Raw genomic sequence first — 18,181 nt, 5'->3', positions numbered from 1 at the left:
CACAGTATTAATCAGCTTTCTCCTGATTAATACTGTTTTTTTACTTCATATAATATGGGAAATTTACGGGAAAATACTAACACGTGAAGACGGCGGGAAAGAGGGGTAAAATAGCCCCCCCCCCCCCCATACTCATCTGGTTGATGCCATACATGCTTGACACCCTCTGAACCAAATATGAGGCGGAGACCAATTTGATATAATGGATACAATGTGCGCACTGTATCATTGTATCAAATTGGTATGCATTACTGTCGAAGGAAGGAAGGAAAAGGAAGCCTGATGAGACCAAGATAAATTGATTTGGTTTGAGCATTGACAGGCTGACACCCACCCCTTAAATCTCTAATTTCAAAAGACAATCCCTAGATATCATGCTGAGCACATGAAATAAACTTCTTTTGTCGATCATGCCAAGGCATGTTTTGAGTGGAACCTATTCTGTTAAAACAGTATTGTCTTGGCCACCGTGCTGCAGCTTAATTTCAGGATGTTCTTGATCTTCTTATAGCCTGTGCCATCTTTATGTAGAGCAGAAATTCCTTTTTTCAGATCCTCAGAGAGTTCTTTGCCATGAGGTGCCATGTTTAACTTCCAGTGACCAGTATGAGAGAGAGTGAGAGCGATAACACCAAATTTAACAGGCTTGCTCCCCATTCACACCTAAGACCTAGCAATACTAATGAGTAAAAAATGTGATTGACTGGTTGGCGACTGGCGACATGATTTTGAGGTGGCTTAGGGGAGTTATAGTTGGTAGATTTGATAGAGGCAGATAGACATCCCTGAAGTGTAAAAATGTAAATATTAAATAATATTAAAAACAATATTTTCCTCTCATATGTTAAATTAAACAAACAGAATAATTGTGCATGTGAGAAGAAGTGAGTTCATGGCACAGGGTTTATTATATTTTTTGCATGTAGGACAATTTAAAACGGAGTGCTCAACTGTTTTTGATTGACTGTATTTGTTGATTCCAAAGCTTCTTATTATTGATTAACTTAAAAATCTAGTTTATTGTTTATTGCAACCCTTGGTCAGTTCATTTTTAAAGTGTGATAGCAAGTATATTTGAGGTTTCTTTTCTTGCTACTGTTGCCTCTGTGCTTCCTGAAAATATGCCTGGACCTACCTTAAGTAGTAGGTAATGGTGAATTATTTAATATAGTATAAGCATCAGATTTAATTGTGTGATCTGAACCAATGGTAGGTTAATATTAGAACTTGGTTTTATCATGAGTAAACTTGGTTTTCATCATTGAGTAAACTATTTAATACTAAATAAATAAAGTAAATTCATTTGATCTGATGAAAAGCTTTATAAGTTACTATGCCATTGGATCAGGTGTGTTTAATGTAGGATTTGCCGCCATTGTTTGCACGACAAATAGACACTGCAACCCTACCCTACATACATAGTCTAGGCGTCCAAGTGATCTCTGTCTGTCCATAAATGCTGGGTGTGCACTTTCCTTCCCATTACAACCATTACATCATAAGTATACAAAATAAATACTGAGATCCAGTGGGAAAATTCCACATCACCGAACACAATTAAAGAACTGACGGAAGGTTCACACATACTACCTCTAAATGGCTTGGACCGGGACATCTACAGATTACTTTATTATAATGTCCTATAGCAGTGTGTGTAATGTAGAACAGTACAGCTGGCTTATGGTAGTGCTTGTAAGAAAGGTAAGTCCTTTTCCAAACAGCTACCCAGCTAACAATGTTTGGTTAGTAGAATGTTTTCTAAATGTTACAGTTTATATGTTTAAAATGTTCAATGTGTCCAGTTGTCTGGGTGTTCTTAAAACATTTTTATTTAGCTATTTAAAATTTTCTGTGATGCAAATCATCACCATCATATCACATGTACTTATAGCAATAAAGGAACATTATTTCTTTAATGTGGGAACCTAGGTTGCTCAAAAGGTCGCTAAACGTTCTTATAACTTTCTCTGTTAGCTGGGTGGATAATCTAATGGAGCAGGGTTGTGTAACCATTTCTTTTCTTAATAAAAATACTTCACTAATGAGCATATATAGTAGAATTACTTCTGGAGCCTACATCCACCATGCCCAACACCAAATTTCAGGACCATAAACCACTTCTCAGAGACACCAGACCCCAGTAATTCCCTGAGGACTCTCTGGGATTCCTGAAAACTAGTCTAAGAACTACTGACCTAGAGGGCATAAACCTCTTGTCAGTGGGCTGTGGAGGAGTGGAGCTGTACTCTCTGCAGTGATGGACCATTTCCTATACTCACCAAGTGCCAGATTGCAATGCTCTTCTGAACCAAGAAAAAAGGTTACCAAAATTTAAACCAATATGGGCAATTTTAATTAAGCTACACACAATGAAGAAACACAACATGCCAGATGTCTCAGCATGGAGTTGTAGAGGTTCCTAAGGGGTTCTGCCATAATCCATCTCATTCATCTTAAATATTCCTGCAAAACTGATGTAGTAGTAAAGTACTGTAAGCATGTGGCATAACATAACAAATAGTTTCAAACGGGGATAGGCCTGGTCATGCAACTGGCCATGTCATAGAATCTGTGTCTTCAAAGCAAGCTCTTGAGACAGCAGCAGTATGCTCTATTCCAGGGGTCGACAAATAAGTTTGGCAAAAAAAAAAAAAAAATCTGTTTTGGAAAATGAAGTGTAATGGGATAGAGTGCTACAGACTAGTAGCTTCCCAGCCCAGAGGGTTGTTGAACCCAGTTGCAGAATAGCTGATCTCAATGTAAACCCAAAAAGAAAGGAAAAAAGGAAAAAAAATAAACACACCACTCTTCACGCGGGATCAAACCTGTGTCGTCAGGGTCTCGGTCCAATACACTATCGCTTCACTGGTTAGTGAATTGAGACATGGCTGGGAAAAAACGCCCTTATAAGGAGATAGTGAGCCCAAGAACAGGCGGAAGACGAGAACAGGTGAAAACTAAAGTCAGGCTGAGCACGACAGAGAGACAGGAAAGGAATGTAAACAAAAGCTCACCAGAGAAGCATTTTATTTTTTCCATTATCGTTCACTATAATTCAAACAACCTCACGGGCCAGATGTTTTATGCTTGCAGGCCACATCTGGCATATAATTACCATTGCAATTAAAAAAGTACTTAACAGTTTTCAGTATTTAACAGTTTTCACCATTTTCAACATGTTATTATCCAGTTTGAGCAAATTACTAAATATTCAAGCGTAAGTACTTTGTAAACTTGTGTAAACTTTGAACCTTTTTGTTTGCTTTGCTTTCAGTTTAATACTACTAAATCATGAGTCTGCAGTTATATCCAGTGATACAGCAGGACTTCTACAGATTGCATGCTAGTTGGTGTCCACTCACATAGATTTGTTTGCACCGTAAAACAGTACAGCTGGCTAATTGAAAAGAGCTGGGTCAGATACAGCAGTGTTGCTGGAGTTTTTAAACACTGTGTCCACTTACTGTACACACTTAGACACTCTTTTCTAGCTGCTCCAACTTGTAGATGTAAAGTCAGATGCATTATCTCTGAATCTGTTGCCACATCATTTGTTTTGGTCATATTCAAGTCCGTTATTAGTACCCACAGTATGTTTTTTGACTATATATCTGGTTGGTGAACTATTATCAGTCCAGCAGTGACTTAGTTTAAAAACTGAAGTTTAAAAACTCCAGCAGCACTGCTGTGTCTGATTCACTTCTACCACCACACCAAACCACAATGTTAAAGTCACCACCTATAGAAGAACAGGTTGAAAGGAAGGTAATAATATGTGAATTGAAACAGAAGGACTACAGTCTGTAATTATAGAACTACAAAATATTCTGTAGAGATGTAAAATTGACAATAGATCTATCTCTCAAATATGTTATAAGATTGTAAGTATCCTACATTCTTTCCTCAGCCTGCTCTAAATGCTCCAAATCAATCTGGGCCATGGCACAACTTTGCACTACTGTTCATCCTCTGGAGTCCCCTTATTTAAACTGTTACAAGTTTCTTTATTAAATGATGGCAGTTTCCAGTAGTTCTCCCAGGATTAAGAGCTTGAAGACCTCATTTCACTCTGGGAAAAGCTTTTTAGAACAAAGCTGTTTTAAAATAAAGCCAACATGTTTTTAACCAGATCTTTATGTTTTCCCTTCGTGTTGCATTTACCTAAACCAAATAGACACAAATGTATGCAAATATAGTGTTTATGCATTTGAGGCAGCAGCATAGCTGTTTAAATTTAAACACTCTACGACAATAATGTTTTCAGGATTGACTCTGAATGAACACATTATTACAAATAAAGAGGACCTTAAACAGTTTTTGTATTTGGTTATTTGGTATTTAGTTCTATTTTCTTAAGATTTAAAAAAAAAAGTATTTTAAAAACATTTATAATTTCATTAAAATATTAAGCTATTTAAGAATGTTTAAGAATTTCCTTTACACCCAGTTTATTTGGGATAGCCCCAGCCCTATAAGAAAGTAATCATTCAGTGATATTAGTGACATCACAGCCTTCACACTGTTTTATTGTCAAAGAACTGAAGTCACTTGCTACATGTTCACTAATTATTTCTCATATTCTCTCCATATTTGGCTGAGGTAATGCTGAAACTGTCAAATTTGTCATGGTAAAATATAGTGGTAATAAAAAATGTTTTACTAAAACAGAAAAAGATCACTATAAACTATTCATTCAGGTACCACTTTAAAATAAGACTACCTTTATAAAGGGTTTATAAATGGTTTACAGTTAGTTTATTAATGGTTACTAATTAGGTTGTAAATGCCTTAAAAATTATTATTAATCAGTTATAACACATACGTAGAAAGAGCAACAATGACCTGTTGTTTGCCAAATAGTAAACTGATTATTAATGATTTTTAAGGCATTTACAACCTAATTAGTAACCATTAATAAACTAATAGTAAACCATTTATAAACCCTTTATAAAGGTAGTCTTATTTTAAAGTGGTACCACTATTCAAAATGTTTTTTTGTTTAGTTTTTTTGGTATCCTTGGCGAGGAGCAAAGAATGTGGAAACTTGTTTCCTTACTGTGCAAATGACTGTATAAAATAACTATGAACTCTATGAATTTTGAAAATGTTTGCAACTCTAGGTCAACTATGTTCGGCTAAAATTGTCCAATCTGTCACTGTCCACCCTGTTGAGTTACTTGCAATGACAGGATGCATGCACGCACGACAGAAAAAAAAAGAAAAAAAAAAAGGTTAGTGTGGCTCGTCTGTCAGTGAGCTACCATGTGGGAAACTGGGGTTCAATTCCAGGTCTTGGTGACTATGCTGCTCTACATCAATAAGGGTCCTTGGGCAAGTCTCCTAACACAACATTGGCCAAACTCTGCTAAATGTCATAAATGTAATGTAAAATGTAATGAAAAATAGGATTTCTATTAAATACAATGAATAGTCAAAAGAATGTATTGTCATTTGCAGTCAGTTTTCTGATAATGGTCCATTTACTTGATTATCCCGGTCTTTTCCAGATCCCAGGCGCTGCAATGGATCGTGTGAGCCTGCTTTGGCGGCTGCGGCGTCGAGCCCGCCGAGGAGCTTTGTGCATGGCACTGTTTTGCATGACCATGGCTGTGTTGTATACACTGTGTGCTGAAAACAGTGTACCAGTAACTGATGCCATCTTTGGAGTGAGGGCACGGACTCGAGCACAGCCCAGAGCCCACTCCATTGTAAAGGTATGGTGAAACTGAATGTAACATCAAGTAAACAAATTAATAAACAAAAAAAAAAAATACTGTGCAGGGAACGTAAAAAAAGCCTAAAATAAAGGATATCATAAGAGAAACACAGAAAAAAAGACCAAGAAAAAAAGATAAATAATAATAAAAATAGTAATAATAATATGTAGATGAGTTTTATGCTGTTTTTTGAAACTAATGATACTAGTGCAGATTTTTAAATAAGTTGGTAGGCAGTTCCATATGAAAGGCCCTCTGTGAGAAAGTGCAAACTGTCCAATTGTTGTTCTAAAAAAAACAGCACAGAGGTTATTTGAGGATCTTGTGGAGTAGTGATGAACTTGAAAGTTTATTGAAAATTATTTTCATAACAATCAGAAAGATGGTTATTGGTAAAAGAGAAAATAAAAGGACATATTTGAAACTGGTTAATTTCATTCACATTGAGTACCTGGAGTATCTCGCCCAATTTTTAATTGCCCCTGGGATGATGTTTAGCCTTGCATTCAAGCTGCTTTAATTTCAGAGAAATTATATATATAATCAAAATATTTAGCAGCCTACATAACATTGTACCTACTTACTTACAATGCAATCTATGTGTATACTAAGATTTATCTGTGTTCAATAATCAACTACAGGTACTGCGAGGAGCAGGAGCTAAACCTATGTACGTGGACCCCCAAAAACTCCCAGGCGTCATCCCAGGAGACCCTCAGAAGCCCATCCCTGTCCTGTCTTCCTCCACGCACTCTCTCGAGAGCAGTCACAAGGAGCACAGCTTCAGGAGCAGAGACAGGGAGCCACACGGCCTGCTCTCCTGGCTCGTAGGCAGACCCCTAAGAAGAGCCCTTGAGACCATCCTTGGGGGCAGAAGAAAATCAGACTCTCTCCAAAAAGGGGATGCAGAGCTGTTTGGAACGCATGGAGCTCTAGGGGAGATATGGGATGATGAAATGTCCAGTACTATGCTCGGGAAAAGGCTGAAGAAGGTGGTACAAAACTATCAGGTAAGGTAGCATCTCACAATGCATTGGCCTCAGTTACAATGATCACATTCTGTAAATCTGCAAGACTCAATATATTACAACAATTCTCTATGATACTTTACACCAGGGGTGTCCAAACTACGTCCCGCGGGCCATTTGCAGCCCGTTTCCTTTTTTGGTGCGGCCCGCGAGTTATAGCGCAGAAAAACAGGCCAAAGAGTCTAAAAGCGGAGAGAATGCGCAGTTTTAGCGCAGAAAAACAGGCCAAAGAGTCTAAAAGCGGAGAGAATGCGCAGTTTTAGCGCAGAAAGAATGGGCCAAAGAGTCTAAAAGCGGAGAGAGTGCGCAGTTTTAGCGCAGCAAAACGGGCCAAAGAGTCTAAAAGCGGAGAGAGTGCGCAGTTATAACGCAGAAAAACGGGCCAAAGAGTCTAAAAGCGGAGAGAGTGCGCAGTTTTAGCGCAGCAAAAACGGGCCAAAGAGTCTAAAAGCGGAGAGAGTGCGCAGTTTTAGCTCAGAAAAACAGACCAAAGAGTCTAAAAGCGAAGAGAGTGCGCAGTTATAGCGCAGAAAAACAGGCCAAAGAGTCTAAAAGAGGCGAGAGTCCGCAGTTTAAGCACAGAAAAAAACGGGCCAAAGAGATTAAAAGCGGAGAGAGTGCGCAGTTTTAGCTCAGAAAAAACAGGCCAAAGAGTCTAAAAGCGGAGAGAGTGCGCAGTTATAACGCAGAAAAACAGGCCAAAGAGTCTAAAAGCGGAGAGGGTGCGCAGTTTTAGGGCAATAAAACAGGCCAAAGAGTCTAAAAGGGGCGAGAGTGTTCAGTTGTAGCACAGAAAAACGGGCCAAAGAGTCTAAAAGTTGCCGTAATTAAGGAGTTTAATATTAAGAGACATCATGAAATGATACATCAATTTGAAAAATCTTAGTTTACACAACACTGTCAAAGGTAGATAAAGATACTCAGTCAAGTACTAAGTCAAGTAAAATGGTGTGTAAATGATAGTAATCAGGAAAATGTATTATTAAAAGTGGTATATTTCATTATTTGTTTTATTACAGTCTGTGGCACGTGACTTCAAATATATTTCTCCTTCTGGCCCCCAACAAAAAAAGTTTGGACACCCCTGCTTTACAACATTTGTGTTATTAAAGAGGATAAAATGCTCCTAAATAAGAAAAAAACAGGAATTAGGGATTTATCGAATTAAGGATGTACATATTGATATTTGATGACACGTATATCGATATATAACAACATTAATATTTTGTCACAGATTAAGTAATAGTTGGATGCAGCCCTAATGATTATAAACTATTTTTAAAGGAGAAATCTGTTGTAAAGTAGCCCACGTCTCGCTCCTCCAGTATTCAGAAATACATCGCTTTTAGCCAATGCTTACAGACTTACAATGCTAGTGATAGGGAAAAAATGTAGCCCATGCAAAAAAATCGCTATATTTACACCAATAACAAGCTCAAAGTAGCTCCAAACCTCAATGGTAGAATTCCAGTGGCTCTACCTTTTTAATTGGTGGTTTAAAATAATTTTACCTTTCTGTAAATAAAGGGTGTGAACAACTTTTTAAAAAAGGTGTATAGAAGGAAAATAAATAAAGTTATATATAAATATATTAAGTTCATGCATTAGCTGTTTATCTTGTTTGGCACATCATTGCCCTGAAGTTTGTCTAAAATGTTATAGTATAGTTTTACCCTTAAGTCAAGCCAAGAGGCTTTTATTGTCATTCCATCTGAGTTCAAGTACAGAGTGGAATAAAATTGTGTTCCTCCGCAACCATGGTGCAACATGGGGCAAACGTGCAAAAACGTGCAAATGAACAACAAATGGTAACATATACCAATGTGTTAATTAACTTTCTCAGCCTGCACTGTGGTGTTTCCTGTTTTTATCTCTTTATACCACTTTTAGTGGTAAGATAAATAAGCTTGAGTGCACAAACTTTATATACATATCAGAGTGTAATATTTGTTTTACATGTGCGCAAAATACAGTAAGTACATGACTATCATAGTCACTAAAGTACACAATGCTGCAATATTAAAATTCGCCTCTATGGATTATTTTATGGTTTGTACACGAAACATAAGGATGAAATGACCTTATGTTTGCCACCCATGCTAATCCTTTAATATTTGCTGAGATATTTAACAAATTTACTAGGCTAACAAATCAACCCGTGTACAAGATAAATTGCGTGCAAAGTTTATCATCATCAATCATGGCTTTCTAACCAATAAACTGAAAAAAATCTGCTTAAAAAAATTACTTACAGAGTCTGTGTTGAATGTTTACTTTACAATAAAGGTGCATTAATTAAAAGTACTTATAACAGAATGTCTCAACTAATTATTAGAAATGACTAATTATTAATTTATTATTTTTCAATTCATTATTATTTCTAACATGCTTAAGCCTTAAAATTGTAATTATATGTTTAAATATGTCTTAACTAGTGTCAATTATCAGTTTAATAATTACTTAACCATTTAATAATGTCTATTACTCTTATTTGTGACCCTTATTTTACATATTGTACATGTTACTAAATGTTTTAATCAGATATTACAATAATGGCAACACTGCATTTGTGCACTTATTTTTCACATGACCAAAATCTTAACCTTCAACCATCAAAGATCATCTGAAACCAGCCATCATTAAACTGCACATACTGCATAGTATTCACAGTCAAAAAGTAAAAAACAAATATTTACAGACAACTGCTGTTTTCTAAATTTTCTGTCTTGTTTTTTTCTTATTTATAATCTTAAACTAAAAGCGGAAAAACTTGTTTATCTGTATGCAAATCACCACAAACACAGCATGGTTGCCTGTCTCCTAGTCAAAGTGCAACAAGCAGCCTGCAGCCTCAGATTTAGCACGATGCTGAAGTTGGCTTTTTGAATTTGAATTTTCCGCTCAGCAGCTTTAAATAGGAGCTTAGCTGCTAGAATGTCAGTGCTTCACTATTTATAACAAAATGCAGAGTTTAAAGTAAAAGTTATCAAATAATAAACTAACTTCAGATCAATAAAACGATTTGTGTTTTATATTTGAATCACTTTAACTAGAAGCTAGTCATTTCATACTATATGAATGCATAAAACTAAAGTCTTCATTCAGTTGTTTAGAGACTTCATTAGAGACAGCAAATTTTTGTTAGTTTAACTAGCAAAAAAGTCAGAAAAAAAAGTCATGTGAGGTCTGTGAGAATCAAATAATTAGCCTAGCAATTATATTAATATTATTTTAAAATTAAAAAGTTATAGTCAATAGTAAGAGTAAACACAGATGAACTGTTCAGAAATTTCATTTCTGCTAACTGTAAAATGTATTTACTTTATGATCATGTGTGACATGTCAGCACTTCACAATGTACACTGGAATCAGATCATGACATTAACTGACTCACGTATGTTTGAGGATTGACATTTCTTAAAATAATCCCTTCATATAATCCTCAAGGGATTAAGCACAGTTGCATAAACTGCGTATCACTGAGATGATTTTGCCCTCTTGCAAAAAAGACTGAAAAAGAATCAATTTGACTGAAGACAAACATCACGTGAACTCCACATGAATATCTTTGCTCTAGAACACAGATGTCCAATCTTATCCACAAAGAGACGGAGCAGCTTTAGGTTTTCATTTCAATGATGCAGAAAGACACTTAATTAACTGTTTAAAGATTAAGACTAACTACTTAGCTAACAATTTTTTGTTTAGTAGAATGTTTTCTAAAATGTTACAGTTAACATTCTTAGATTATTTTATCTGTCAAATTTTTTTGGATATTCTTTTTTTTTGTTTTTTATTGAAAGTTTTTAAACATTCTGGTAACGTTAACGTATCCATAATGTTAGTATTCATCTAGAAATCGTCTGAACTTTGTGTTAGAAATGCTAGAATAACATTTTGATGCAAACCATCATTATGTCATATATTTATAGAGCCAACCTTAAATCTTTTTTTGTAAAATTACAGGCTAATCCTTAAAATGTTCCAAAACGTTCTTATAGGGGTGTGCTATATCGCATCGTAGGCAAATATATCACCAACATTTTTGAATATCGTCAACGATATTATACTCTGAAATGTCGTGCCATATCACCTAACCCTAATTATAACATCAGGGTACTATTTTTTTTGCTGTTTTTAGCAAAAGAAAAATTCACACTGTTCCCATTTCCCATTATATATCTACTAGAGACAGATTGTATCTGTACAGTAACATTTATTCTACTTTAATCCTGGATATAGGGAGATATTTTGAGTGCATTATTAGTATCAGGACATTCTGGATAATTGACTTCTGTTGCAACTCTGATAAAATTCTTGTATTTTTTAAATATCTCAGTCAGGGGTGTGCCATATCATATTGTATGCAATAATAACATGTAATTTTAATTTTGTTGCAGTAGTGTATCCTTGAAATATGTTTTTTAAAATTCAGTTTTATCATATCGCCAAGATTATTGTTATTGCAAAAATACCATGAAATATCATGATATTATTTTAGGGCCATATCGTCCACCCCTACGATCTTATAACATTGTCTGTTAGCTAGGTACTTAAAGAAGTAGTCTGTTGTGACCGAACAACACTGCTCTAGAACCCAGCCAGGATGCTCGTGTAGGGCTCACATGGGTGTAATGTGGATTAGGTGGTTTCCAACTTAATCTCACGTGGGTCCCATCTAGGCCCCATATATTGCATAAATGTACAACCCAGACGGAACCCATGTTTAAGCACCCCTCCTGGTCCCATCACTGACCCATTTGACGCCCATTAACAACATCCATATACTTTATATGTGGGGTTCAAATGGAACCCATTGACAAAACGTCCACTTCCCAGTTGGGCTACCCACACAGAACACAAATGGGCACGTTATCTGGAAAGTTTCCAGGTATTGCTGTAATATTTATCTCCTTCTCTTTTAGGCAATGAACAAATACGGAGTGAAGTTCTCTGGTTCAGAAGGTGCAACAAGACGGCGCAAACTTAGTGGCCCGGAGCTCCTCTGCCAACTCAAAGACATGGTGCACATTACTACATTAACACCAGATATGGAGCCATTTGCTGGATTTCCCTGGGCCTCCCAACTGCCTCCCCAACCCCTGAGCTCTGATCTCGGTCCATTTAAAACATGCGCAGTTGTGTCATCTGCAGGCTCTCTGCGAAATTCCGGATTAGGGAAAGAAATAGGTAAGTACGGTTTACACTCAATCTTAAAAATAAAGGTACTTTCAGTGTTTTTTTGAGCAATGCCATAGAGGAAGGGCTTTTGAATCCAATAAGAATCTTGTTTCTAACAGAGATGGTAAAGAACTGGTAAATAACTATTTGCTTTACACCCAGTGAAGGTTTTACACCCCTAGAACAGATTCTAATGATATTAAAGGGGTTATTAAATGGCATCACTCAAAGAACCATTTGTTTCATGTACATTGATACTTTGGTATGGTTTATTATGGTTTCACACTAAAGAACTTATACATATCCAGTTCATCACTGTGTGTTGTCAATTTGATAAGAATTAATTTACTTGCACATGCATTACAAAACAGAATGTGCATAACAGATTACTCTCTGACTTCCTTAATTTCTGTTTATAAATAAGGGGTAATCTACAGCTACAGTAGATACAGAAACCACTAGTGTAATCTGTTGTATCGGTGTGGTGGGTAAGCATGCTGGCGAATAATGCTGTGTATTGGCAGTTTATAAACTTGACGATAGAATATGCATCACAATACAGGGGTTAGAGCTCTTTTAAGACATCAGAACAGTGGGATCTGCAGATGAGAGTACAAAACACTGCTTTATATTGTGGGTGGGGTTTAAAAACAACACAAAATAAACCATTGTCTGAAACTAATCTATATATGTAAACTAATATTTAAAAATCTGATGCTGTGTTTTGAAAATCAATAGGTTATTAAAAAAAATAAAATACTGCAATACATCAATTTATCAATGTTTTTTTCTTACTTACTGGCCATTCTAGTAAGCTATTTATCAAGATACATTTTTTGTCCATGTGGTCATATAAACCAGAAATGTAGACACCGCAGATAAAATCTGCTCTATTGTGTTCAGAATCACATTGTTTTGGACAAAGTCTGAACCAAAAGTTCAGAGAGCAGAAGCTGAGGACCTTGGTCTCCTGTGTCAGTGATCAGTCTAAAAAATTTCTTCAGCCCATCAGTTTAGAATATCACGTCCCATAGGAAATGAGTGGTCGCTTGTCGTTCTGATGCCTGCCAGTATAAGTGCAGGGTTTGTACAGCTTGCAAATAATGTAATGAAGGGCACTGTATTCCATCAGTGAGCATTTTTCCCTTTCAGGGCTTGCTATTGACATGTGCTGGTTATTTACAGTTTGCTGCATTGATTTATAGCATGGGTTCACAGCACTGTACTTATTTTAGCCTGAACATACAGAGCGCGCTCATTTTAACTGAAGAAGGAAGGGTTTTATTGTCTGATTATCTATTATCTGTACAGTATTTAGAGGGTACAGGTCTTCATGTCCACTGGACTTCCTGTCTAGCTCACATCCTGGATATATGCTCCAAATGGGGAGTGAGAAAAGAGGAACAATGCCCTTTGGACTAAAAAAACAAGATTCAAATTAGAGAACAAGTCTAATGCCCCTTGCCACAAAGGTGCTTTCTATAGCTGGCCTTGGACTGGGCATGATGAATGTATCGCTTGTGTGTTTTTTTTTTAAGAAGGAAGAACAACTTAATCAGACATAGGGATTTGTCCAACTGCACATTGATCACACTCATGGAACAGTTAGGGGTTAGTTGCCTTGCTCAATGGCACCATCTCCTCTTGGTTCAGTGGCTCAAGCCACTGATCTTCCAATCACTGCGCTGCTTCACTATTTATATTCAGGCCATAGCTCAGACCTTGTAGTTTTTTGTATGCAGTATGTTGGAGAATGGTCATTAAAGATTGTGGCTGGTGCAGCAGTGTATTATTATATTCCTGAATATAATATAGATTTTTTTTTATCACGAGTTTGGACGATGACTTCAGCAAATGTGGGAGGAGACTGTAAGAGAAGTGGGAGACCTCAGTTTAACTGAGATTTAAAATTCTGGTGGATTTTGGTTTGAAATATAATGCCAGACCATTATATTAATTTACATTTGACAGACGCTTTTGTCTGTAGCGACTTACAATAATGATGTACATATAGTAATAGTTTAAAAAGTTTAAAAGTTTAAAAAAGGTAAAAAACAATTTAAGACAGGGCCTAAAGCAAGCCAAATGAAAAAAGGGATAGAGGAGGAAAGGAGGGCAAGAAGGAAATGAGGTTAGGAGTTTAGTTAGTAAGTTAGTTAGAGGTGTTAGGAGAGTAAGTGGTCTTTGAAGAGCTCTGTCTTCAGGAGTTTCTTAAAGATAGCGAGTGACACTCCTGCTTTGATAGTAGAAGGTAGTTTGTTCTACTATTGGAGCACCCTCTAATAAATAAGTATATATAGTACTGAGAAATATGAGATATGAGTGAGTTAAAGTGTGTTATATATATATATATATATATATATATATATATATATATATATATAATTAATAGTTTCTACTTTACCTCTAGGAGCTCATTTTTATGTCTTCTGGTTTTTCATGCCATTTGTCATATGTTTGGGACAAGGGACTAGTAGTGTCTCTCATGACTTTTCCCATTAAAAGATAAAGAGTGCTGTGGGTGGTCCCCTTGCAATTAATCTGGATGTGATTACTTGAAAGTGAAAGTTTCTGCCGTCAAAGCGTCTATTCGCAATGACAGTTTTAGCCAGATGCTGCCAGTCACGATCATCACCACTCACTGCATTGTTCACTGTGGCTGGTAATATTAGCTTTCACAATGTGTATTCCAGGAATGTTAAATGCCCCAAAAAATGGAACTAGGAATGTCCAATCTATCTGGCACAACTCCGATAATTTAGTTCATTTCAGTGTTTGATCTTAATGACAAGATAACACCTCACAACTTATACAAGCCATATTAGTTCCCAAGCCATACTCTGAGGTAACGCATCATGAAGAGTTTATAGTATAAAGCGGTCTCATAACTTGTGGGATGTCAGTGTAAATACATGTATTGTATTCAAAAAGCTCAATTCTTTCCTAGTGCACATAACAATTGGTCTTATGCATTGTACCCTGTTGTATTGTTTTGTTGTTCTATCTCCTTAAGGGAATTGTAGGCCTACATATGACTGAGTCACATTTTTTGAGTGGGCTTATCTTGAGGGGAGTAAGTTGCTCAGTGCCAAGTATAGTGCTGATAAGAACAATGAAGACTGATACAAAGGAGATATAGTTCAAACATACAGTTATGGTGAAAATGTATTAGATTTATTCATCATAAATATAAATGGCATGGCAATGTGGGGGCTTTCAGTTATTTCTTTAAATTATTTTTAAATAATTTAACTGGTAATTATCTGGGGCACACGTATAGTGCACAATACATTAAATTTTTGTGAATTTAGTGCACAAGTGTTACATTTTTAAGGATTTTTGTTGCGACCAGCATCATGTTTAACGGTTGGTAAAGTGTTCTGTTGAAAGATGTATGTTGAACACTTATTCTGCCACAATAAAACAACAAAGTAATCATAGTAAATATGTCAGCCAAAACAATAGGAAAGACCTGGCATTTTACATTTTTATAATTTACAAATGAAAACACACTATTTTCAGGACTACAAATTCTAAAAATAAAATAAATATTTTTAAATAGAACACCAAACTCAAAGTATTGAGTATACACATTGGAGTGAGCAAAACCTTGTAAACTGTTGGACAAAACTGATCACCAACTGCAGAGTGCAGCTGTATTATTAAAAGATTAATAAATAGTGACATTGTTTTTCCATCAAATTTTAAAACATTTTCAACCGAATGTACCAAAAATCAATAAATATATGGCATTCATGCAAAACACAGCCTGTTACAAATCATCCTCATAACTGTAACCATGGAGCTGTTAAGATCAGAGCAGGACTGACTCATTTAAGACATTTCCTTCAATACAGAGGAGAATTTACTATTTAGACAAGACAGAGACAAAGACAAACATATTCACTATTTACTTGGAACACAGATGGAATATGGGCTTAATCATCCATGCAGTGAACACATTAGGGGTTAATTTTACAATATTTCATGGTATTTATGAGATAACAATATACTAGGAGATATAAAAAAAACACTGAAAAGTTTTTATTAATTCAAGAATATAACACTGCAACAAAATACATGTTAATGTTTGGTTTTATGTAATAATAACAGTTTCAAACATTCAGTAGAAACAATCAAATGTAAACTTTTGTCTACCAATACTGATTTTGTATGAAATAAACAATGTAACCAAAAAAATCTACCAACATTTAGTCCACACATGTTTACACACTTTTGAGCACCCACAAAGAGAGAATGTGAGCGCACATGGTGCTCAGTGTTGCTCAATGCCCCAATAGTGACAGCTTAGTGAACCCTGGTATCAAATCCACGACCCTGTCATAAATAACTAAGTGCTCTTACCACAGATCCAGCACTTCTCCAAATGCCAAACAATGCCCTTTAGCCTGCAGTGCATACATTATTAATAGGGATTCTTTAGGGTATGAAAGTTCACTTTTATAAAGACAGTATGGGTCCTATTTTAGTGATCTATAGGGAAGCCCCCAACCATGTGGCTCTCTGACTCCGCATTGGTATTTCAGGGGTGCAGCTACCCGTATTCTCCAAGTATTCTTAACCTAAGTGTTAGCTTAAAGCAAGTGATAGCACACTGCTAAGACAACCAGCAACAATACTATATAAAACAAGGAAAAGCACTCAAATGCTTAGATAATTAAGTTAAAATATTTTGCATTTTTGCTGAGTGCTTACATTCCTCCCAATTTACGACAAATAAGGACCGTATCTGCCTTGTTCACGTGTTCATAATAGGGCTGCAACAATTAATCGATATAATCAACACTTTTTTTTTAATTCAAATGAATCTTTAATTAGTAATTGAAGTACAATAGATTAATTGTTGGGGACAGAAACACAGTAGGGAAGGGTTACTTGCTGCCCTATTTACACTTAAATAATCACAAACACAACAGATTACATATTTACTCCCTAAATATCAGCATGCTCCAAATTGAAATATCTTTTGGGAATTTAAACAACATTCAAATTCCATGTTTTGTGGTTTCTGTTGTTTTGAAGTGATGGTTTCAGCAGAAAGCTTTAAAGTTGTGAAGGCACCACAGCATAGTAAGGTGCGGAAAAACATGTATATGAACAGGAGCTCCGATCACAGGAAGCAGAGATTGAGGGCATGGAAAATAATTTTTGACTAATCTACAACAGATCAGTCGACTACCAAAAAGTCTTTCCAACCCACCACAATTACATTTCCCTTTTTTAATTATGTCATATCTCTCTTATTTCTATCCCTTACTACACTTCTTATTATTTTTGGTTGGTCGAACATTTTCTGAATGTTGCAGTTAAGGTTTTTAGAATGTTCAATCTGCCAAGTTTTCTGGCTTTTCTTAAAACCTTTTTATTTAATGTTTTTAAATGTTCTGGTAACATTTGTCCAATGTTTTGTTTTAGGAATGTTACTTTTAATTCTTCCATATTTTGGTATTTGTCTAGCTGAGAATGTTATGTGAGAAATATTCTAATAACATTGTGATGCAAACCATTATTATGTCATCCGTTTTTTTTGTAAGCTTACAGGTTGGCCCTCCTGGACCCTTTACTAAATTTTCTTATAACGCTGTCTGTTAGCTGGGTATCTGCCACAAGCAGGAGCCATCTGAACTCCAGCCCAAAGTTCTCCAAGTTCTTTACCCTCTCTTTAGTTTCCCTCAAATCATTACATGCTGATGGAGTGGACCAAACTACCAAAATATGTTTATGCACATTAAACATGTGAATGTCTTTGCAAATACTGTTTCTCTTAACTTCCAGATTCCCATGATGCAGTGGTAAGATTCAATGCTGCACCCACTGCAGGCTTTGAGAAAGATGTGGGCTCTAAAACTACAGTGCGCCTGATCAACTCACAGGTATGTAGAAACTTTCACCATATACAAACATGATAGATGAAAATCAAACACTGTTAACACTTAAGTAAATAAAACATCAGCAAGATTATTTGTGTAAAGTGCAGAGGCAGAGCAATTTCAGTTCCAGAGTTTCGAAAACAGTCTTTTCTAAGTATCGCAGTTTATTTTTTTCTTGGTATTTTTCTCATTACATTCTTTATTCTAAGTTTAAGGCACCCAAACATTTATCTAATTTATTTATCTTTGCAACAGTGTTTTTGCCTAAAATAAAAACATCACATATTATTTGAACAGATGCAGATAAACATAAATACAGTAAAAAGTAACAAGATGTTCTCATTTTTAAGAAAGTAGTACATAT

At 35.9% G+C, this 18,181-nt stretch overlaps 1 protein-coding gene across 2 annotated transcripts in view; it reads left to right on the top strand.

The window, feature by feature from the left end:
• The window catches only part of st6gal1 (ST6 beta-galactosamide alpha-2,6-sialyltranferase 1), a 77,433-nt gene that overhangs the window by 3,815 nt on the left and 55,437 nt on the right, over nt 1-18,181 (top strand). For both annotated transcript variants that reach the window (XR_007424981.1, XM_007254156.4), the window contains exons 2-5: nt 5,508-5,714; nt 6,359-6,727; nt 11,671-11,935; nt 17,723-17,820. Coding sequence is in view for 1 of the 2 variants with exons in the window: in XM_007254156.4 (XP_007254218.1) it covers nt 5,508-5,714; nt 6,359-6,727; nt 11,671-11,935; nt 17,723-17,820 (939 nt within the window). In the remaining variant the exon portion in view is untranslated. The remainder of the gene's footprint in view (nt 1-5,507; nt 5,715-6,358; nt 6,728-11,670; nt 11,936-17,722; nt 17,821-18,181) is intronic.

The sequence above is a fragment of the Astyanax mexicanus genome, chromosome 17, assembly GCF_023375975.1.
Source record: "Astyanax mexicanus isolate ESR-SI-001 chromosome 17, AstMex3_surface, whole genome shotgun sequence".
Classification (NCBI taxonomy): domain Eukaryota; kingdom Metazoa; phylum Chordata; class Actinopteri; order Characiformes; family Acestrorhamphidae; genus Astyanax; species Astyanax mexicanus.
Note: the sequence above shows the minus strand (reverse complement) of the source record. Positions and strands in the feature narration are given on the sequence as shown.